The sequence below is a fragment of the Centroberyx gerrardi genome, chromosome 24 (genome assembly GCF_048128805.1).
Source record: "Centroberyx gerrardi isolate f3 chromosome 24, fCenGer3.hap1.cur.20231027, whole genome shotgun sequence".
Classification (NCBI taxonomy): Eukaryota; Metazoa; Chordata; class Actinopteri; order Beryciformes; family Berycidae; genus Centroberyx; species Centroberyx gerrardi.
Genome location: NC_136020.1, coordinates 3,004,990 through 3,026,846, shown reverse-complemented (window position 1 = coordinate 3,026,846; position 21,857 = coordinate 3,004,990). Strand labels below are relative to the sequence as shown.

Below are 21,857 nucleotides of genomic sequence, written 5' to 3'. Positions count from 1 at the left end.
CCATGATAATATGCTTGGCTTTCAAGTGTTGTACGTTATGGGAACATTGTTGCTAGGCAACTAACAACAAAATGGACACCGCCGTGTTTCATTTTTTTCCTGTATTTTAGTGTTTAGGAATGGGGAAAGTACCAACAGCAAAAGTAACCAGCTAACACATTAAGACAGTAGAAAACAAAAGTAAATTCACTGAGCTACTACATTTTAAAAACGCAATTGGTGTGTTGTGTATATATCCTTCTCTTCAAATGATGTTTACCGTTGCTGTGTCAAACTCTGCTCTATCAGAAAGGTTTCACATATTGGAAATACGGTAAACACGTCCCCACTTGCAGGTATCATATTCATATCTGTAACATATCTACAATTAAATCAGTTACATTGCAGACATTAAGCACTAGCTTTCCAGTTGAACAACGAGGGGTCTGTTACTGTTAAAGCTGAGGAAATCCTTAAATTAAATTGTGGGGACGTGTTTACGCATATTATCATGGATGCATTCTTGTGCCGCAAATATGACTTAACCAATTCAATTTGAAGGAAGTAATAGCACCATTAAAATAAAAAACTTACTTGAGGTCCTTGACTTTGGCGGTCCATATTGGCCAGTGATCCGCAAGACTCCTGCTCCTGAGTCATGAAGGTGACGTCGTTTTCTCCTCTAGCACACCGACGGGAGGCCGGTGTGCTACACGGCTACTATTTTATGTAGCTATTATAGTAAAAGAAAAAGTACGGGTGCTGGTATATACATTAACTGTCCTTTTATTCCAAAAGTCGTATTTAATAAAGCCCCGGAGGGCGGGAGTGGATGAACCCGGTTAAACAGTAACCGCCCGTACGGGACGCTCTAAGAAGTAAAGCGAACGCGCCCGCAACGAGGCAGGGATCATTTCATTGGTCAACACTACACCTGGCATTCTATTGGTTGGGGAATTTTGACAGGGTTGTTGCACAAAAAAATCCAAGAGCAGAAATCTGAGAGCAGAGCAGAAATCTGAGAGCAGAAGTTTCACAAGCGCACAGAAGCAGCCTGAGTGCGAGGAGAAGGGCTGAAGCTGGAGCGCAGGAAATCTGTGTGCAAGCAACATTATCTGAGTGCAAGCAGGAGATATTTGAGTGCGAGGGCAAGGTTTGAAGGAAAGCATTACAAAATCTGAACGTGAAATCAATAAGTCATGCTCTCAAATTGAAAGACCACGCTCTTGCATAAAGATAGGAAAAAATCTCCATATTAACAGTGCATACCGTAATTCTCCTACGCACTGTGCAGGGCAAAAAGCGTTACACACTCCTCGGTGCTCCTGGTCTAATAAATGTTAAGAAAAGTACACAGTATGAACAGTGACAGTATGTAGAAACTGTGTGTATAAGAGACTTTTTTGTAATATACATCTGTCACCAAGACTCCAAGGTTCCAAGGTTTTCATTCACTGATTCGACTGTTTTTCTGCTTTTCAGGTTCTGAACAAGGAGAACATGTCATGGCCACAGAACTTTGTCCAGTCCTACGTTACACACAAGACAGGTAAACGTGTTACTGGTTGAACTCTGTATCCAGACTGTGTTCGCTGTATAGCCAAAGATCTGTATTGTGAAGACATTCATACATGGACTGATGGGAGTGTTGCTTTTTGTGTGACCGACTGAGCAGTGAGGCAGGAGGAGAAGCGGCGGCTGCTGAGAAGAAACACTGAGCTGAAGAAAGAGTGCGCTCATCTGGAAGAACAGGACAAGAAGCTCAACAAGACCCTCACAGTAAGACACCTAGCATAGATGTCTCCTCCGTTTAGACTGAGTCAGCTGAGTCCTTAAAGGATAATTCCAGTTATCTGTTGAAACCAAAAAGTGATTAAGTTAAAGTTTGTTTATTTAGACATGCATGTCTCAAAGAACTTTACAAGAATGAGGCTAACTAGATCTAACTGATCTGAGATAATGACAGGACTTTCATTTTGGGGCAAACTGTTCCTTTAAAGTGATCCGTTTTGTTCGCCTTCGTTTATTTCGTTTATTTTGTTTATTTGCGTGTGATTTTCAGCCTGTTCCTCCATACAATGGCAGTGAATGTACAGAGAAAAAAAAACGCAATTCTCCAGTCTCCTCTAGTGGAGCAACAGATAACAGAGAATCACTGATTTTGGGGTTATATCATGGCCAGGAAGCTACATAACTAAAGTACTACCAAAGTTCAACATCCCTTTAAACTCCCGAGGTAAAGAAGTAACGCTCCCGTTCGTCTTCCCTCAGCAATGTATGGATCTCAGAGAACGACTGCTGGGCCAGCAGAGGGACACCCAGGCCTCCCTGGATCGCCTCAAAGCTCTGATCAGGTTGATCCAGCGCGACCAGATGATTCAGGTCACCATGACGGCCACCGCCACCACAGCGGCCTCCCTGCTCTCCCTGCCCTGGATCAAACCCACCAGCACCGCCGCCACCTCCGCCCCCCCGGGACCCTCCGCGCCCCTGCAGAAGAGCCAGCCCCAGACCCAGGGCAACAACTAGTCCACCGGGGCCACGAGCGGCACCCTGGGGCGCAGCGTCTTAGCCAAGCGGGCCGCCTGCCGAACCCGTCGCAGGCGGCCTCACCCAAAACGTCGAGGGCAACGTTTTTTTTGTTTGTTTTCTAACACATCTGAGATACCATTGAAACCATTGAATAATATCTAACCATCTTTTTCCAAGAGCTGTTGTGGAAAAAAAGCGACAAAAACTATGACAAAAAAGAGCCTATATCCTCCACTCAATTCATGACAAGTATTTTTTAAACCCAACACCTACAGTGCTTACGAGATTTCTTTTTTAATTTATTTTCTATTTATTAATGTTCTTGGCCTTAATGTATTTATTACAAAAAGTTAGATTACAGTGCTGTCACAGAAGTATGGAATAAGTATTCTGTGCAGCCCAAAAGATATTTCCTTTTTTAAAACAGGTATAATTATTGTTCTGCATATAGTGAGAGAGAACATTAGAGTAGTTGTAGTTACAAATAAACAATGGAATAATGAAAGTGAAAGGACTGTACATTGATATATCTGAGTAGATGTTTGTTCTCATTCTCCTATGAACAATGTTTGCCATAATAATTCAGGTGAAAGAGGGATGGGGAAATGTTTTCATTGTGTATGTACGTAAAAGCATACGAGCCTTCAAACAAAACAGAGAATAACTTTTTTTCAGTATTAATATAGTTAAAGTCAAAGAAAAAAGTATTTAAGATAACTACAGAAATTAGCATTTCTAGTGGAGATTTTAGTATTTTCATGCTGATGCCTGTTGATAAATGTAAGTTTGGAGTATTCAAGGGGATCATTGTACATAACTTGTATTATTATTGCAGGTCTTTCTGTTTCTCAACTTTACTGGATTCACACATCTAACCCAAGGTGTTCCTTTTTTCACAGTTGCACTCAAAAATGGACATTTTGAAGGACCATCTGAGTTCATGTAAATGTGTGATGCATCTATTTAGTCCCTTTCCTTCTCCCCTTTACCAGTATAGAAAATATGCCAAAAAAACTTACGTTTTTGTACTGGGAACACTCATCTATCAATAATGTCTATAGTGCTTTTTTTCCCTGCCTATTTTATATTTTTCGCTTTCAAGCTTTTTTACTCTCGTGTTAACATTGTTTTATGACTGAACATTTTACAGTGATGAGCCTGTTAATTTGACATTTTGTTGATGATAGTTAGACAGTACAAATGAACACTGCCTCAAGTACAAGTAGTTTAATCCAGGGTTTCTTTGTTGCGTCATTTTATAGACACCAGTCAACCAGAAATGGGACAACTCTGTCATCTGCAACAGTTTTGACTGTCAGTGGACCCGGAGGAGAAAGATGGCTTCCTCCTGGTTTGGCATCATTCAGTCTTGCTGGTCTGTCCCTGTGTTATCAAACCAGGAGGCCGCTATCTCCTCCTCCTTGGTCCATTTGTATAGCTAGTCTTCCTGCTGGTCCAGAGAGGTTCCTATAAGTGTTTTGAAACATAGACTTAGTCCATTTTATTTGACTTACACTATCATACTGGTCTCTTATCAAATAATGAGTTGCAGGATCCCACATTGCAACCTCTAAATGCACAAACATGAACAAAAGTTGGTTTAATTCCGATAAAAATGCCTTTAGCAAAAGAGAGGGAATTTGTGTACTTGATTGGCAGCGTTGTAATTACCTTGTGACACGATGACAGAAAGTCAGCTGCCATCAAATTGATCAGAGGTGAGTTCCTCTAACTGAGAAGGGGTGATTTATTTTAATCATATCAAAGTCGCTTGTGTTTGGTCTCGAAAAGTATCCAAGATACTCAAAGATCCTTATTGTTGGAGATGCATCGTCAGCATGGGCACTAACAAATACCAGAGGCTCCATGGCAGGAGCATGGCTCTGAAGGAACAGATCTAGAGGGATATATGTCAAGCAATATGGCATTGAAACCATTCCATAAAAATGTGATTTTAATTTCTTTGACTTTCCCTAAAGAAAGGAGTTGTTTTTGTTGACGAGCGATTTAAATCGAACACTTTGTTTTTATATATATTACTCATGTAAAGAGCTCAGTCCTTCATCCACCAGGTGAAACGAACCTGTTGGAGATGACTGTATTACTGTGACTATGCGTTCACACTGCAAGCAACACGACTGAGTCCAGAAGCCCATTCATTTCCTATAGAGCTGAGCTGTGTGGACGTCAACAAGCTCTTCGGCTGAGAAAAGTTGGCCACGGCTGAACTTTTCACAGTCATTGGCGGTCAGATTTCTGCGCTTCCTTGTTTCCCTAACGATGTGATTTTGTTTCATGAACAATATTTCTGCCTGGCAAGTGCAAAATGAACAAAAAGTTGATGACAGCCATTCAAAGCCTCCCAGTACTTTTATTTGGAAGACTGCAGGAATAAATCTCTCAAAAATGATGCTTGGAGAATGGTTGTATTCGTCGACGGGAAGCTCTGAAGTCATTTTACTGATTGTTCATTTTCGATTAATGCGACCTAATTAGCGCTCGCTATCTAGCCATGTTAACTCATCAAAGCAATGTAATGTTATGAAAAGGTGATGCCAAAGCAGTGAAAAAACCCCCACAATTTGCCTGTTCAGAACTTTGTAGCTGCAGACTTTTCCATAGATGCAATTGGCCCCGCCCATAATGGGTCAGAATAGAGCGACATCAACCAAGTTGCTTGCAGTGTGAACGTACGGTAAAGCTCTTTCAGCTCAGCCAGTTCCCACAATTCCACTGTCACTCGACACTCCAAACCAAACGCACAGCTTCTGTCTGAGTCAGTCGCAAACAAATTATGCGCTTTATCAAAAAAGATACGAATATGCATCAACATTGTGTTACGTTTGCCTTTTTAAATGAACAAAACTGGGTTGATTATTATGGAATTGGGGGGGGGGGGGGGGGGGGGGGGGGAATGGAAGCCAAGTTGGCACTGCCACGGGATTTTTCTAGTCCGGGTGAGAATGTTCCTTCTGAACTTCAGACGCAGGGCCAACATGCAGCTCCTGATACCAGAATGTACCATTTGATGCATATCATGCACTCTGCCTCTATAGGAGTCTATAGGATGCTGCATAAAAGTGTCGGTAAACTGGCCCGACTGCAATGAAATTCCAGGAATGAGGTGGATAAGAAATGAAAACCATATCAGTGCTCCATGTTGCATCAATAGTACATCCTTCATACCCCCCCACCCTCCACCCTCCACCCTCCACCCTCCACCCTGAGGTGTTCGTCCCAGCCTCTTTTTCATCCATTTTCAGAATCTTCTCCGGGAAGAAACTGTGCAGTGCTTACTTAAACAGATCTATTTTAATACACAACGACACAACATTTGAACAAATGAAGAAAAAAAAAAAGTTAGTTAAAACATTTTTTATATTCTTTTATCAAGGAGCAAAAAAAAAAGAAAAAGAAAAGAAACATTGGAATTTTCTATTGTTTGCCAGTTCTGCATTCTTACTTAGCTTGCAATGTTCAATGTATTCTTTTGCCATGAGAACGGTGGAGAGGGAACGAGGAGAAGACAACACAAGCTTGTGTTTAGATGGAAAAGAAAATGTCTGTTGGCTGTTGAAGTAGAGTTTTTTTCTTTGTCATTAATAAGGGGACTGTCCAGTGGATAGTGTGTATAGGAAAGTGTTTGTCTTAAATATGCCAATGTAGTTTTTCTTCTTTATGATGCATTAAAAGTTGATTGATGGAAGTTGGTAAATGGTAAAGAGTAGTCTCACTTTTTTGTACCAAGTTCTTATGAAAAATTGAATCATTAATAAACAAAAGTCAAGAACAAATATTTGATGAAAGTGTCTATTTTCATGTGAAATGCACCAAATCCGGTTATCTACAGCGTGCAGTGCAACCATCAACATTGCATTAGGCTATATGGAAGCTGACGATATTGACATTAGTGTTCTGTGCCGATGACAAACCAAACACCCCTACCCCTTTACAAACACACAAGCAAAGAGAACAAAGAAAATATACAAAATACATAGGACAAGACAGCTAAACACACACTGATAGAAGTACAGGACACAATACTTGGTTTGCAAACAGGCAGTTGGTCAAGGTTTAGTGGAATACTTGATGTTTCAGCAATCTTTTATATTATAAAAAGGTCCCACATCCAAGTGATAAAGAACCCCTATGCATTGATGTCTGCCACCTGCATTAGGGTTTATGGAGCCACTGTTTCCAGACAAGAAAATACAAATTTTCAAGGAGAAAGTAATAAGTCAATCAGTAAAAAACCGCCTGTTCCTAAGGCTTTTGCTGATCTCTTATTAATCCAGACAGCAGAAAGCTCCCCAGACACTCTCCTTTTTTGAGGTTATTGCCACAGAAAGGCTAGCACCACTGTTACTTGGAGAATGCACACCATTTTCCGGGTTTTTAAGGTGGCAGAGTTTTACCATAGTCACTTTTGAAACTGTCAACGGCTGTGAAAAACTAGTATTAGTCTGGGAATTAAGTGTCACAATCATTTTGTTTTCGACCAGCAGCTTGTTGGCTTTTCTTTCCCCTGGACCCGGCAGAGAAACACTACATTCAAATGAGTTAAGCCAAAGGGGATCCGTCTGAATAGCTGGAGTCTGTGTGCCGTAGAAGTGTCATTGCTGTAGTCCTGTTGCGGTAATGTCCCGGTGCTGGTTCAGGGCAGTACCTGGCCAGCCGGGCGGCGGGAGCCGAACACGGTGTCGTGATGCTCGATGAGGATCTCGGTGAAGATGTTGATGGGGGTGAGAGCGCTCAGAGACACGGAGCCCTGAGGGGGCCACACCAGGTTCACCCCAAACACACACGCCAGGTTGGACGGACTCATCTTGTTGATGATGCTCTCCAGAGACACCTGACATCAACAGAACCACAAATGAGCTATTACAAAGTGATTTGAAGTAGGACTGGGCATATGGACATTGCGATAATCATTTCAAATTATTTTGATATACGATATCTGCTAACATATAAAACCATGTTAATAAATTGATGTTCATCACATTGAACAGCATGGTAATACAAAGCACAATCATGAATTTAATTATTTATTTAGACAACAGGATTGTGTATCATGATAACTCAATATCATTATCACAACTGAAAGATGATAAACAATATTGTTGAATTACTGCCCCATTTTAAAGAAAATAAGCAGTGATATTTTTAGATATATAAATGTCTGTTTTGCTACTCTCTATTGCCAACTGATATATCACCATAGTGATTCAACCTATAGCCAATTCATGAAAGCTTTTACATTTGCCGTTCTAAACACCTAGGGGCGAATTCACAAAGAATGGATTGCGGCTGCTAATAGCACCATGAATTGCGAATCATTTGCAACCGCTATTTGCGCCGTCTCAAGGACCTATTCACAAAAGATATTGCGCTAATGATATGCCAGCGCAAACACGCCCATAACCTGTTGCAACTGAGTGCAATTTGCCCCTGTTTTACGTCTGATTGCAATTATCAATGTGGCAAAGTATAAATGTTGCCTTAGAGAAAAATGAATTTTTTAGACCGCGAGCTGCAAGTCCTGACGGATGAGGTGCAGAGGCATTCCTCAAAACTTCAGGCAAGAAATTTAACCGGGACTGAGAGAAACCATATTTGGGATTTAATATCCCAGTCTGCCAGTGCTGTTGGTGTTTCCAAACGCACACCTTCAGACTGCAAAAGACGATGGCATGATTTGAAGCGGAGAACAAAGGAGAATGTAGGTGAGCTTTATTCATTTATTTTTCATGACACAATTGCATCCTGTCACTGCATCCTTTGTTTGCCATTGCATCTCACTGCATCCCAAAATAAACTAGAAGGGCACTCGGAGAGCGCAGATCTCCGCCAAGGCCAATCCAGTCTTCTATGATATGCAAATGTGCAAGCGCAACCAATATACGGATCCGCTCCAAAATTTAATGGGTTCTTCCTTGGCCCATGCTACACCCTTCCACCAAGTTTCATGAAAATCGGGCCAGTAGTTTTTCCGTAATCCTGCAGACAGACAAACAAACACACAAACAAACGCACTGAAAACATAACCTCCTTGGCGGAGGTAATACTGTAAATGAGTTTGAGCGGGGCTGTCCATGGTGCTGAATCTTTAGGCCAAAATAAAGCCCACTGTGCTGACTAGTGAGATAAGTGAAAATATTTTCAGAGTGAGAAATTGAGTTGTATTGATTGTTTGGTTGTACTGATTTATTTGCTTTTGTTTGTGAAGCAATCTGTGTTAAAGTTCTATAGTAATAATAATAATAATGTCAAAATATTATTTACAGACAATATTATTTTTTAGGTCACACAAAGGTGGAATTGTTGCAGAGACATTTGCAAGGTCAATTCAATTCAATTCTCAGTTACGTAAATCAACAAGTGATAAAGTCTGGGCGTGACACCCCTTATAAATGCGCTTCAGTTACCACCAACTCTCTGAAGACGCTAATAATTTCACTCTAACTGCGTGTGGCAATTAGTGCCGACCTTTGTGAATTGGACTGTTTTTGCAATGAGGCTCATTTGCATAGAAAGGGGCCAATTTTGCGGCAAATGTATGCATATTACCTAATTTAAATACGTGCAAATAGCACAGGAGCACCGAGACGCTATTGCGTGGCAGCGCAGTTAGCGGGGCATTTCACCCTTTGCGAGTGCTTTGTGAATTACACGGTTTCTTTTTGTGTTATTTGCACAGGTTTAGCATCAGCAATAGCCGCGCAATCCTTTTGTGAATTCGCCCCCTAGTGTCTGGTAGCTCTTCCTCAGGTGCACAGGAAATGATGCGTTTACGTTTCCCCGTAGTCAGCATGAGCAGTGATAGCCACCATGGCTGAACAGACAAAGAAAAGAGCGCCACCTACAGAAACTCTAACTTCATCGACAGAAAATCCAAGGAAAAAGACGTCACAGCACCGGAAAAGGTAAGTTGTGTCATTTTACAACATTAGATTGATTACGGTCTTGCATATTGTTTGTTGGACTTCTTCATTGTAAGTGGGCTTAATCCTTTGATGACAATTTATTGATCCTCGTGGGGGAAATTAGGTTATAATGTTGGCATAGGTCTTGCTACCTGTATGTTCACAGTAACAGTTGCACTAGTGAGCTATTATTGATGATCTGATTTTTCATTGTTACATTTCCACTTGCCAAAATGTCCACAGCTGGCAAGCATGTAACTAGAGCTAAGCTAGTTCTTACTTGTTTTTTCACATGTAGAGAAGTGTTTGTAAAACAACAGTGTTCAGCAGATGCCCAGATGTCTCTCTCTACTCTGAAGAGTCTCATTGTGAGTAATTATGCTTGGTTTGCCCTGATTAAACAGTCACTTGTCAAGGTGACTAATGGCGCCTGTTGGAATCTCTCGGGAACATTATACAGTTGCACCAAATTGATCTTACACAGTGGGGTTAGAGCTGCATCACATACATTTACATCAAATCAGTATGCTGAGACTGAACGTGAAGTGGAGTGAGTCTGGGCATTTATCTTGGGGAGAAAGCATGTTATGTAACTGGGATGCAGAGCAGACAAACAAAGACAGAACAAAGATGCACGGATAAAACCAGCCATTTAGCCATGATATTTTTGGAACAACCAATTGCAACTTTTTCTACAGTGTAATTAGGAATACATTTTCTTTTTATATCCCTCAAAGACAAGCATCCATCTATGCATCTCACCAGAGCTGGAAGAGTAAATGGTCAGCAATTTGCAGCAATCCTGGTTAAAGCTACAAGGCAAGAATTTAATATCATGGGATGGTTTCTCTAACACCCATGTTGCCCTGCAACATTGTGCAAATTAGTGACATTATTGGGAGCCAGCCCATTGCTCTTCATGGACAGTAGTTGTATGATATATACAGTACAGTACTGACAAAATACTATGTGGCTTTCTGAGCTGCTGCAAATGGATCTATATGAGGTCAACTACTATAGAAGAACAACACCTACCATGTGGAGGAAAGACAGCAGGTACTTCAGCACAATGAAATGATGTTCTGGAAGACTTTCAACAATCTCCTTACACCTTGTCACCCGAAGACTGCTCTCCACCCCTGCAAGACAAGACGAATCCTTACAAGAACTAGCAAACAAAACTTTGTTTTGCAAGATTAACAGTGGACCTATGCATCTGCAGTAGCACTAATACAATGAATTGAGTTTCATTCATACCTCTAAACTCTCTATACCTAATATAGTGACACTAACACTAGCTATATACAGATAAAAAGTGCACATCTTCTCTTCTCTTAAGCTGACTATACAGTATCACTCGGAGGTGAAATAAAGCACAAGTTGGATTTGGTCATTTTACACTGTCATAGTCAGATGAAACTCAGCAGACTTTGGTTTGTGTCTTTTGTAAATGAGATTGGGACAGTGGTAATGCGCATGAACTCATATTGAAAGACTTTATAGATTCAGGCTTTTCACCACAAACAAGAACCGAAGAGTTGTTCTTTCAGAAAGCCTTGAGAAAATCTTCACCTGAGTTTTCAGGGGTTTCACTGGCAGCCCTGCTCTGCTTTTGGTGGTGAATCCATTCTGAGTATTGGGAGTGACAATATTTCACCTTCTGCTCGCCTCCAGCTCTGCTTTACCAGTCCCCTCTCCCCTCAACTTCATTATATTCTCACTGTAATCTACACACCATTTACTTTCCTCCACTCTTTGCTCACAGGGTAATTATTGATCTCACCGTCGTACAAAATGACTTGGAGTGAAAACTCAGTCCTAATGTGATGATTCATTTTCAATACAATTGCCTAGTTTTCCATTATAACTAATGACCCTTTGCTGCCAGGCTACATCCAAAAGCCTGGAAAATTATTTCAGGCCAATGAAAATTCCCCGTTATCCCCCAGTATCGCAATGGATCAACGCAGGCCAAGGAGAAGAGTGTCCTGATGTAAAATTCCATGACTTTTCCATGACTCTCTATAACTAAGTCGGAGCACTTCCATGAGTTAAAAATGTTCTTCCTTCCTGGTTTGCTAATGTTTTTTTTCAGGCCGGTTTCCACTCCAGTTGGGCTGAAAATCATCTAATCCAATGAATGTGTCAAACAATTTGGAAAATACAGTACATTCTGCTATATTCCTGTGAAGTGTCCCATTTGTAAAATTCCCTGATATTCCCAGGCCTCCCTAGAGAATTTATTAAATTCCCTGACTTAGTAGTACTTAGTGAGTACTTACTGACAATGTCCAGGACCTGGTCGTACACGGGGTAAGTTAGCAGCGGTTCAGGCAGTTCTCTGAGGAAGGTCTTGAGGATGACAGCAGGAACATGGACGTCACCGTACTGCTCAAAGCTCACTGGCTTCCCTGTGGGGGTTACAACACATTATAACACACAACCTGGACATCCAGGCAGAACTGGACATGGAGACTTCAGACTGGACTGCAACATCTCAGTAGTGAAGTCGCTATTGCTCTGCTTGCTCTTGAAGACGACGATGAGGAGTCCTCATTTAATGGGATCATCGTTTCTTTTCCTAGTATTAGAAGTATCACTTGACCATCAGGAAAATCTCCTGACCTGAATAAGACGATAACTGGACTATGGCCAATTGCTGTGATAATCTTTGCATGTAAACGTAGTCATTGGCTCAGCAGTATACTCTATGAAAAAGCATAAAATGAGCCACTGATCACTGCGTTTTGGAAGCTGTCAAATGTAGCCCGGGAACAACATACTGTACATCAATCCCGATTCAGCATGGGACTGAGGCTGGAAGCCTAATGAAGTGGAAAGTTGACTGAAACAGACACCATCTCAATCTGCCGGCAACAGGAGGGCGGCCTGATGGCATCTGAGCCGCTGGAGACAGAGTTTTATTGATCCCCACTTCCTGGTAGAGAGAGATAAAAAGCCCTGCCGCTGGCGGAGGGAGACCCCGCTCACCCAGGTTATAGAGTTTCTGAACGTCCTTGATGAGCTGAACGCGAGCTGACCTCCTGAAGATACCCTCCGTCTTGAGCCCTGAGAGAGAGGGAGAGAGAGAGAGAGAGAGAGAGATTCCTTCACTGATAACTATGCTGACAGAAATCTCGAAAATAATGCATTTAGTCCTAGTGAAATAGGCCAAATGGTTCAGATTTGTGTAAAAACACCAAAATTGGTCTACATGTACAGTTTGATGCTCCGAATATTACCACAAAACGGGTTTTCCTGTAGAGAAGCAGGACCATTGACATTTTCCCATATGTCAGATGTATTGTCAGACAGTGAAATGGCTGTTCTCACTTTTCTAAAAATTGCTATTTCATTGCATTTCTTTACACAATATTCCTTAGCCATCAAAACATAGGTATAGACATATTTTTTCAATCCTATCAATGTTAGTTCAGCAGATACGAAGGAAAACCCATTTGCTGATAATGGAAAGAAAAATGTCCACCACGGCTGATTGGTACCATCTTTCCAATGGCTCCAATTCCCAAGCCTCATTTATAAACCTGCTCCACACTAAAAGGTTATGTACATACAAAAAAGTACAGCAAAAAAATAACTAGATTTATAAAACCGTGCATATGCTTTCTTCCTTTAGATCCCAATCAACTTGTAATGTTGCGCACGTGAACAAGCCTCATGTCCCACCCTGTTAACTCCCACAATTAGCCATAAATGGTTAATGAAACACCCTTCATTAATACTGATATGCATATGAATGTGTTTGTCACTCACTTCATGCGTACGCAACGTATATAAATGAGGCCCCAGGGCATCAAACTATACTACATTGTACACCAATTCTGGTGCTTTTACATAAATCTGAGTATTGATGTACATTTCACCTGGACTCATTTGAAGGTTCAGTACAGTTAAATTTACTTTACGTCACAATTACCATCGCTATTGGCACTCCAGACAATAACACCCACCTTTTTCTTTCAGATACATCACTGTCTGAGAAATCACAGGTGGTATCATCGCTTCTTTGTTCTTCTCTCGGATGCTGTTGAGAAAACATTTTTTTATTCATCCCAGATGAACACGACGCCCAACTGACTTATCATCAGTGTGGTTGGAATATTTATGATAACGGATAAATCCCTTGAATTTCATTAATAACCTGGTTCACCGATTAGATGCAAAATTCATGAGATGAGAGGCCACATTCCTCTGCATTCATACTGCGTGAATAACGGTAAAACACTCACTACTGAAGGCTGACACCGAACTGCTGTGTGGGCAGCGGGGGTCGAGGTGGAGGGGTTTTCACCGAGGGAGAGGAGCCATGTTTCTGCGCCGCTCGTAACCTTTCATCATGTCTGTGGAATATGGTATGTACATAAAAACAGCATCTGTTGTTTTCTGCTTTCATTAGCATATAATGTGTAGATTAAAACCAGAGTTTGGCCTTCAATCTGAAAATGATATCCTCTACAGGGGGTGGACAAATAATAGAAACACCTAACAATAAGGGCCAAATTTGCACTCAGAACAGCTTCAGTCCTCCTTGTCCATACTGCATCCTGAACTGTGTGTAGTGGATATTGGTGCTTTCATCAAGAAAGAAAGCCTCCAGTTTAACTTCCTCCTGCTGTTCATGAAACCAGCTGTATGTATGGAGGGATTATCATCTTGGAATATGGGAATATCATGAGGCAAATGTGTTTGCACGCAAAGGTGCTCCTGGTCCTGTGCATGCAGATCAATAATCAGACCTAATGACTTCCAGTAGATGCCGCTATACCGTTACAGATCCACCGCCGTGTTTAACAGTTGGCAACAGACATTGTAGGTTGAATTCTTAATTTGTGTTTCTCCAAATGTAAACCAGCTCTGTGTCACAGATGTGTTGGTTCTTCAATTCTGTGGTAATTTTTGAGTCTGTTAAATGCCTGTCTATCCCTGTCAGTGAGTTTCCCCTTGCCTCATTAAATTATTTTGCAGTTATTGTGACTGATGCTCTACATCTATTTGCCTTCGGTGGATCTCTGTTGCCTCATGTTGCTTTGAAAATGCAAATATAAAAGTGGTGATTGTGAGCTCATTTAAAGCTGAAACACATATTGCTAATTGGCAGTCAACTTAATATGCCCCGCTTGTGTAGCTGCCTTTGAAATTGCTGTTTTGTTTCTTCAAAGTTAAAAGTCCTTTTCCTTGTGGTGTTTCCATTTTTTTTGTCCACCCCCCTGTCTATTGCCACATTCATCACCATTCATCAGTCTGGAGGCAGTGTGTGCTTTGGTACAAAAAGCTGACAGCTGCAGTGTTAGAGCAAATGCCAATAATAAATATACTCAACTAGATAGAGAGCGTTCTACAGCAACAGCTAGGCTTCACTGAGTTGATGCCACCAGGCTATATCAACTAGTACAAAACTGTTGATACTGCTCTTCTACTTTATACTATGGACAGTCCTTAGTCAGCACACTAACAACACACACCTGAGTCAATCTTCTCTCACTGGCTATATTTCTGATGAAAATATGAATAAGCACCTGAGTACATCAGGAGGGATGATGAGCTGGTCGTAGTTGAGGTGGTCTCTCAGCTCAGCCAGGTAGTTCACATACGTCAACTTCTTGCCAAACTTGTGGCTGTGAGGACAACATGAAGGAAACTTTACAATAGGAAGGCTTGAATTTGAGCCATGTCCAACCGTGTGAATCAGTGGGCTTTACCTTATTAGGGGTTTGAATATGTTCCAGACAATTCTAATGAAGTTTGTGGGGTGGACAACGTAGAGAGCTTTCAGGTTCTTCTTGTATCTGTAACAAAATGCAGATAATCATCAAAAATACACAGAGGCGCAAAAGGATGTAAAGGCATGGCTGCACACAGAGAACAAGTTCAGATCCTGTTCAATCCCACAGGTCTTTCTGATTATGAAAACGAGGATTATGGGAATTGAGTGGAAATTATAAATTGGAAATTATATTCCGATGTATCAAATTAGAAAAGCTGAAGGTGTGAGGTGTATGTTTTTTTGGTCAAAGAAATGACAGTGATGGAAACTAATTGAAAATAATCAATCATGTGGAATAGAATGTCATACATGTTGTTTCTAACATGTATAAGTCTGCATTGTGGTTGTATGACTATTAGTTGGTACATTAGAATATTTCCAAGTGCATTTCTGTTTTCATCTTCAGATGAAACCAGAAATATGGCTTTAACTAATACTAAAAACCAATAAAACTTGCCCGATACAAATCAATACTAATCAATTCTTGAAAGACTTTCCATTTTTCTGGTGGATGTGTTTTTTTATGTTCAGGAAGCCAATTTATTTGCTTCAACCCAGCTCATGCAAATGCATCGAATTAGCATTTTGCTTTTGCAAGATTTCAAGTTTGCTTACAACAGTGGGATGGAAACAGAGCTGCAGTAATAGAATTTTTACTTTCTTGTATTAATTAGATGCTGCTATAAAGAACAGACATCATCTGTAAAAAAACTGTTTTCTGAAGTGCTGTAAACCATCACAAAGTTTGATAGTGTACAGGTGAAGAGGACTAAAGTGTCTCAGCCCTGACTGACTGACCTTGTCTCTTTATGCCTATGGTGCCGTGGTAAAAACAGCTGGCTTGTAGAAGTGGAGGAGGTTTTCTAAGATACAAGTCTAAAAAAGCCCTGGTTGCCCAAACTTATAAACACTCCCTTGCCATTTCTTAAATTGCACAAATTTGCTTCAACCTAAAAAAAAAAAAAAAAAAATCAGTGTAAATTATTAATCAGAGTCTTTAGTCATAGTCTCTGGGGAAGGGTTTAATGGTGAGACTAGAGCCATACTGTAAACACAGTTAATTTCAGCGTAACTTTGGCCCGTCAGGGCTTGTTTGCAACACAGCGGAGGAGAGAGGTAAGCTGAGGTGACTAACTTTCTGTCAAATTCGTTGTAGGCTTCTCGTAACCAGCGTAGGGAGGGCTTGTTGCTGCTCCTCAGGCCGTAGTGGAAGTACACCACAGTGTAGTCCATCTCCACATACTGATCCAACGTATACTTCAGATACCTGCAGAGGGCATAATAGGTTTTTTGTGACAATTATTTGGAGTTGAAAAGTGTTGGATGGAAGTGTTGATTGGAGAGTTGCTTGTTCTGATGGGGCTCATTCTATGCAGCGTTTTCATGTTCCTGCTAGTGGTGTCTTGTCCTGTGCCATGGAACACTGATTTCACTCTTTCAGCCAGAGAGGAGGAACTAATCAGTGAAACCAGCTGCTGTAGTGTTTAGCTGGAATGAAAACCTGCAGACTCTTCCATGGCACAGGACTGGACTCCGCTGGCTTAAAGGGAACACTGCTGTGTATACTTTATGTACGACTGAGATGCGTGTTTAGATTGTTATACTAAAAACCCTTGAATAAATTAGTAAAGATTAAAAAATGTAAAAAAAAAAGAGAGACAAAGATCCAGCAAAACATTTGGTCCTGACTCACTCCAGCAGGCGGCGGTGGTTCAGCTGGTGGGACGGAGGCAGGCAGCAGCTACTGAAGATGATCAGCTTCCTGCCATAATTGTCGTCCCCTAGAGAGGAAACAGCCAAGTATCAGATAGAGCACCTAATGTTTCTTCCCCCTCTGGTTGACGCGCTGTTACTACTTTATCTCTGAGGAGCCAGCCATATGAACTTGAACACTTCTTGACAACTTTTTTTTCATAGACATAAGGACAACCTGAAGGCACCTGCAGGTCAATAAAAGTAACTGATCACTCAACATCCCTTTAAATCTTAACTTTAAAATACATGCATTGTCCTAACGACAGAATTCATATAACTTTTAGGTTCGACTCCCACACTGCCTGTTGATGAGTAGAGTAAAGCATTCAGAATTTCTGTTTCAGTTTATAGCTACAACTTAATGACATTTTACAGAATAAGACCAACAGCTGACCGGTGACCTGGAGGATCCCATGTCGAGCCACATCATAATATGGGTGGGAAGTATCTGGGTTGAAGCTGCTGGTAGGAGGTGTTGATGGATGGTCCGCCAAACATCCCTGCTCTTCCTCCTCCTTCTGAAGTTCTGAATGAATTAAAAGGAAAAATCCACCTTAAAACACTTGATGATGCAATGGTCAGGCCCATAGAATTTTTACTGTGTCCCGCAATGGTACATGCGCAGTAAAGTTTTAATTTTTGGAACTGACTGACGACGGTAAAAGCCAGCTTTTGGTGTCAGTCCCCTTCTCTGGGAATTGTTAAAAGGCATTCTGGGAAATGTAGGAAATCACTAACTGAAGTAGAAGTAGACGAGGCAGGTTGAGGGAAAATGGATACACCAAAAAAGTTAACTGCAACACCTCATCACAAAAAAACTCCTGGAATATATTGAACATCACAGGTTGATGATATATAACATTTTCCTTTATGAGTTACCAGTTAGGATCCCTTATTCTGATATGGCCATTTAACGTCAGGTCAAACATTTTGGGAAGCACAATCTATAACATTGTGACATAACTAGGATGATGTTTTCATTTATGAGTAATACCATGATAGGAAAAAGCATCACTTAATCACAAATTCCCATATGACACCACCTACCATTGCCTGAGTAATGCCCTTATCTGCTGTTGTTTTTACCATTCCAAAACAGATTATCAGGGGGAAAAGACTAGAGCAGACCCAAAACACTGGGTGGAAACCTTCATTGTAATCTATGGCTGTTATCAATGTTTATTCTGCAGTGGTCCAGGAAGCCTTCTATAAATACAGTGCCTGTCAGAGGGGAAATGCTGCAAATGCCAAGCTGCTTGGACTGACTGGAATATGGTTGAATTTACTACAGTTTGCCAGGAGAAGCAGCACTATTTCTCTGGCCTGACTCCACACACAGTGGAGGGGATTCCTAAAGCTTAGTTGTGTTGGAGTTCCATAGGACAATCATCTAATGAAAATCATCAGCTGGGTTTATATCATTTGGAAGGTTCTGATTTTTTTCCTCTCTTGTCCATTTGTTATCCTTTGGTATAAAGCATCACAGACTGGCCAGGCTGGTAAACATTGAGCGCGCTGTGTGCAGCTTACTGATGTCATGTTACATGATTTCTAGGTATTGAAGTCCGCAAAATTACTTACTAACCCTTACTTCTCGCTGCCATTCAGAGCCAACGTATAAAGTTGCCTTGTGCAGCTTTAAAGTCACAAGTAAACAACATTTCAATGGTGTCTTGTAATACAACGTATTTCCGGTTGTCACAACAGGACATAACGCAGGGAAAAAATGTTCAAAAGTTAAAAAATGCTTTGTGCTTTGTGAGCTTCACAAACTCCAGATTCTAAACGAATAAATTCCAGCCACTGGGACACAACCACGGTGTGTTGGGAGAAGGAAACAAGTTGTGAAGTTGCAGGTTTTTTATGATGGGAGGGGTGGAGGGGGTGTATTGTTCAAAAATCTGTTATGGTATTATTAGTTAGGGTTAGGGTTAGTAGAGTTTGTATGTACACCATGAAGTAACCACAAAAAATACACAGTTTTTCAGGAAGTACAAGTAATGGGATTCCAATATAAAAATAAAAGGAAATTACAATTTTGTGATTTTTTATTTTATTTTTTACATTTATTGTTAAATAGGTGTGCGTTATGATATGGAGAATTAGCTAACAAGGTGAAAAAGTATTTTGTCATTTAATTGTGACTTTCTATTTCCATGCATGATTTTGAAAATGTAACCACTGGTTTGTACAGAAAGTGGGCCAAGGACTTTTTAGAAGATAAGATATTTCAGTTCTAAAATTCAATACAGCAGGCAGTTGATGTTGGCTTGGCCTTTCTAGTGTTAAAGGCTCTCTGTATGATCAAAGGGTTGTTTCCAAACTTCCTTGAAATGACTGGTCACTGTTTGTCTGGTCATTCTCTGATCCTTTGGCAGGGAGAGTGGGCAGTGACTCAGCTGAATGAAGGAATGTGGTCTTGCCTAGACCCTTTAATTAATAAAGGTACTGTTACCAGGCCCTGCAGACACAATTATGAACCCGGCTTGTCTTATCTGGAACATGACCTGTCGTCCTCCATCTCCTCCAATACTTCTTGAAAGGTTGGTCAAGCTAAAAATAGCCACAGTGGTGATGCTGTGGTGTTGCACGGAATGCATAATTGTAGTTTGGAGGAATAAACCCTTGTTTTGCAATTGGTTCTCCTGAGTGAATCACTTCCTCTGGTCTGAAGCCAAGTCCTAAGTTGACTAACAGAAGGAGGGCAACAGACTGGTGAGTTCAAGCTGAGATTTTTTGGGAGTCTGAGTCACGGCCACAGCAGCAGAGATCACCAACCATTTGCCCCTTCTATTCAGAGTCTGTCATCAGGTTTTCAAAATGACTTTGCGGTTTCACCCCATCAGGGACGAGGCTTCGATCAATACGTTGTTTTTTTTAGATATATTTAGATTCAAGTTGTCGATAGCTCACGTTCAATATCTTTATGTTTTACCATATTCATGCCAAAAAATGACGAGTATTCAGTATTTCCCTCAGAATTTTGTTCTTGTCAACAGGTGGAAAAGGCTCACAAACAGCATTAGATCATCATGGGACACTAAAACTCTCCACTGAAACCCATGCTAAAAAAAAAGCTGCAAAACCTAAAATTCTTTATAGGTTTAGCAGCTCTTAGAGGCAGGGTGACCCACCCACCTGTTCGTTGGTAGGGAAACTATAGGATTACTGCCTTTAAATGAAGAATTAATTTACAATAAAATATTTGGACAATTAAATAAATAAAGGTTGGGCAGGATCCTTCATCATATCAGAGGTAGACGACACTGACTGGCCGATATGTGATATCTACTAAATGACTCTCTTGCTGGGTGTGTAACCATGTTTCAACTCACAGTTTATCTTACCTATTTCTGCCAGCTGCTCCAGATCGGTTGTTGATATCATTGCTGATGGTTGTCGGCCTAGTCATGCATGGAAAGGAAAAAACACATCAATCATCAATATGACTTTAAGCATCTTTGACTTCAGCAGCAATAATGTTGCCCTGAGAGGTGAACACACATTCATTTAATTGTGATTGCAATGTAGTGGCAGTGAGCAAACTGCTTGGGTGAAGTTGGGAACACAATCAAGGGCCTTACAATTCAGTCTTGTGTCCATTAGATTATATTATAGTTAAGCATTGGGAAGAGTGGAACAATGCAATTTCTCTTTAAAAGTGATAACTTAAGTGGCAAAAAACAGAAAATCTGTTGTTGAGAGAGGTCTCTGTTAGTCCACATAGATATGGGGCAAATAAAGCAAGAGGCCAAAAGCATTCAATGACAGCATCAGAAAATGTACAATATTGCAATGTGGCTATACTCTTTCAACACAATATGAAGCTGAGATGAAACTCTCAAGGTCACAAAGCTTCTATTAACCAAGATAAACTTGACTTTCTAGCCATCAGGGTGCCAATGTGAACCAAAAGGCACCATTTTGGTTCGTATAAATTGGGACTAATTACTTCTATAGCTCTTAAATAGAGAAAAATGACATTCTTGGGAGTGGAAGAAATGGAACTGGTCATTACTGTTCTTCGACCCATTCCCGAAAGCTACACAGTTTCTCCCCAATAACCTGGACCTGAATTCTGGATAATTCAAGTCACTCTGTTTCTGGACAGAATAATGAAAAGCTAGAACACCAAAGTCAACCAACCTTGCGTTTTTTAATAGAAACGGTTTCAAAACGCTTGCGTTGTCTACCAGCTAACATACATAAGCATGTGAAAACCGGTGACAACTTATTAGCACGCTAAACCTGTAACACTATAAGCCAACTAGCAACACCTTAGTTCTTCTAAAAAGGTAGCCTACTGTACCAGGCAGCTTTTGCTACGCATGGATGAAATGCATAGTAAAAAAATATATAATTTTTAATTTACCAAAGCATAAAATGACGATGTAATTGAACGAGTGAGCAAACTTGAAGCAACACGCAGTAATAAAACACGTACCTATCGTCAGGTTATTAGTAATAAATCCACGGCATCCAGGTAGAAAGTTGCTCTAAACTTCCTGAACCCGTCTGGCTGTCACACAAATTGCGCATGCTCAGTGCAGACGGAATGGACTGAGAGGCTCAGGACTTTCTGTAAATTACACTGAATTAACAGGAAGTCTCTAGCCATCACTGGAACCATACAAACCTCCTTTAACCTATATAGTGATCTTAAACTATCCAATGAATGAGTAAACCTTGACATAAATCCATAGTATAAAATATAATAAATTAGAATCATACAAATGTATGTTATGATGGAGTTTTCGACAGAAAAATTGCATAAATGAAGGTTTTTCTTCAGTATACAATTAATTATGAATCTTACTAGCCTTTGTCTGTCTGCCATGATGAACACTGTGTTGAAACCATGAAATAGAAATCTATTGTTTCTA

General features: G+C 40.7%; 2 protein-coding genes across 2 annotated transcripts in view; one reads left to right on the top strand and one right to left on the bottom strand.

The window, feature by feature from the left end:
- Window positions 1–2,508, top strand: part of phf21b (PHD finger protein 21B) — an 85,930-nt gene extending 83,422 nt beyond the window's left edge. Inside the window, exons 12-14 of the mRNA XM_071915771.1 lie at window positions 1,462–1,528; window positions 1,655–1,758; window positions 2,251–2,508. Coding sequence (XP_071771872.1) covers window positions 1,462–1,528; window positions 1,655–1,758; window positions 2,251–2,508 — 429 coding nt within the window. The remainder of the gene's footprint in view (window positions 1–1,461; window positions 1,529–1,654; window positions 1,759–2,250) is intronic.
- Window positions 2,509–5,735: 3,227 nt separating this feature from the next.
- Window positions 5,736–21,496, bottom strand: LOC139920958 (rho GTPase-activating protein 8-like). The gene is made up of 13 exons (XM_078282141.1): window positions 21,419–21,496; window positions 20,322–20,378; window positions 17,369–17,500; window positions 16,913–17,000; window positions 16,355–16,486; window positions 15,155–15,241; window positions 14,972–15,070; window positions 13,685–13,795; window positions 13,406–13,479; window positions 12,426–12,503; window positions 11,717–11,845; window positions 10,470–10,573; window positions 5,736–7,363 (listed from the first exon to the last, which is right to left on the bottom strand). The coding sequence occupies exons 2-13, from the start codon at window positions 20,359–20,361 to the stop codon at window positions 7,166–7,168; spliced, it is 1,272 nt and encodes a 423-aa protein (XP_078138267.1). The 5' UTR covers window positions 20,362–20,378; window positions 21,419–21,496; the 3' UTR covers window positions 5,736–7,165.
- Window positions 21,497–21,857: the final 361 nt, after the last annotated feature.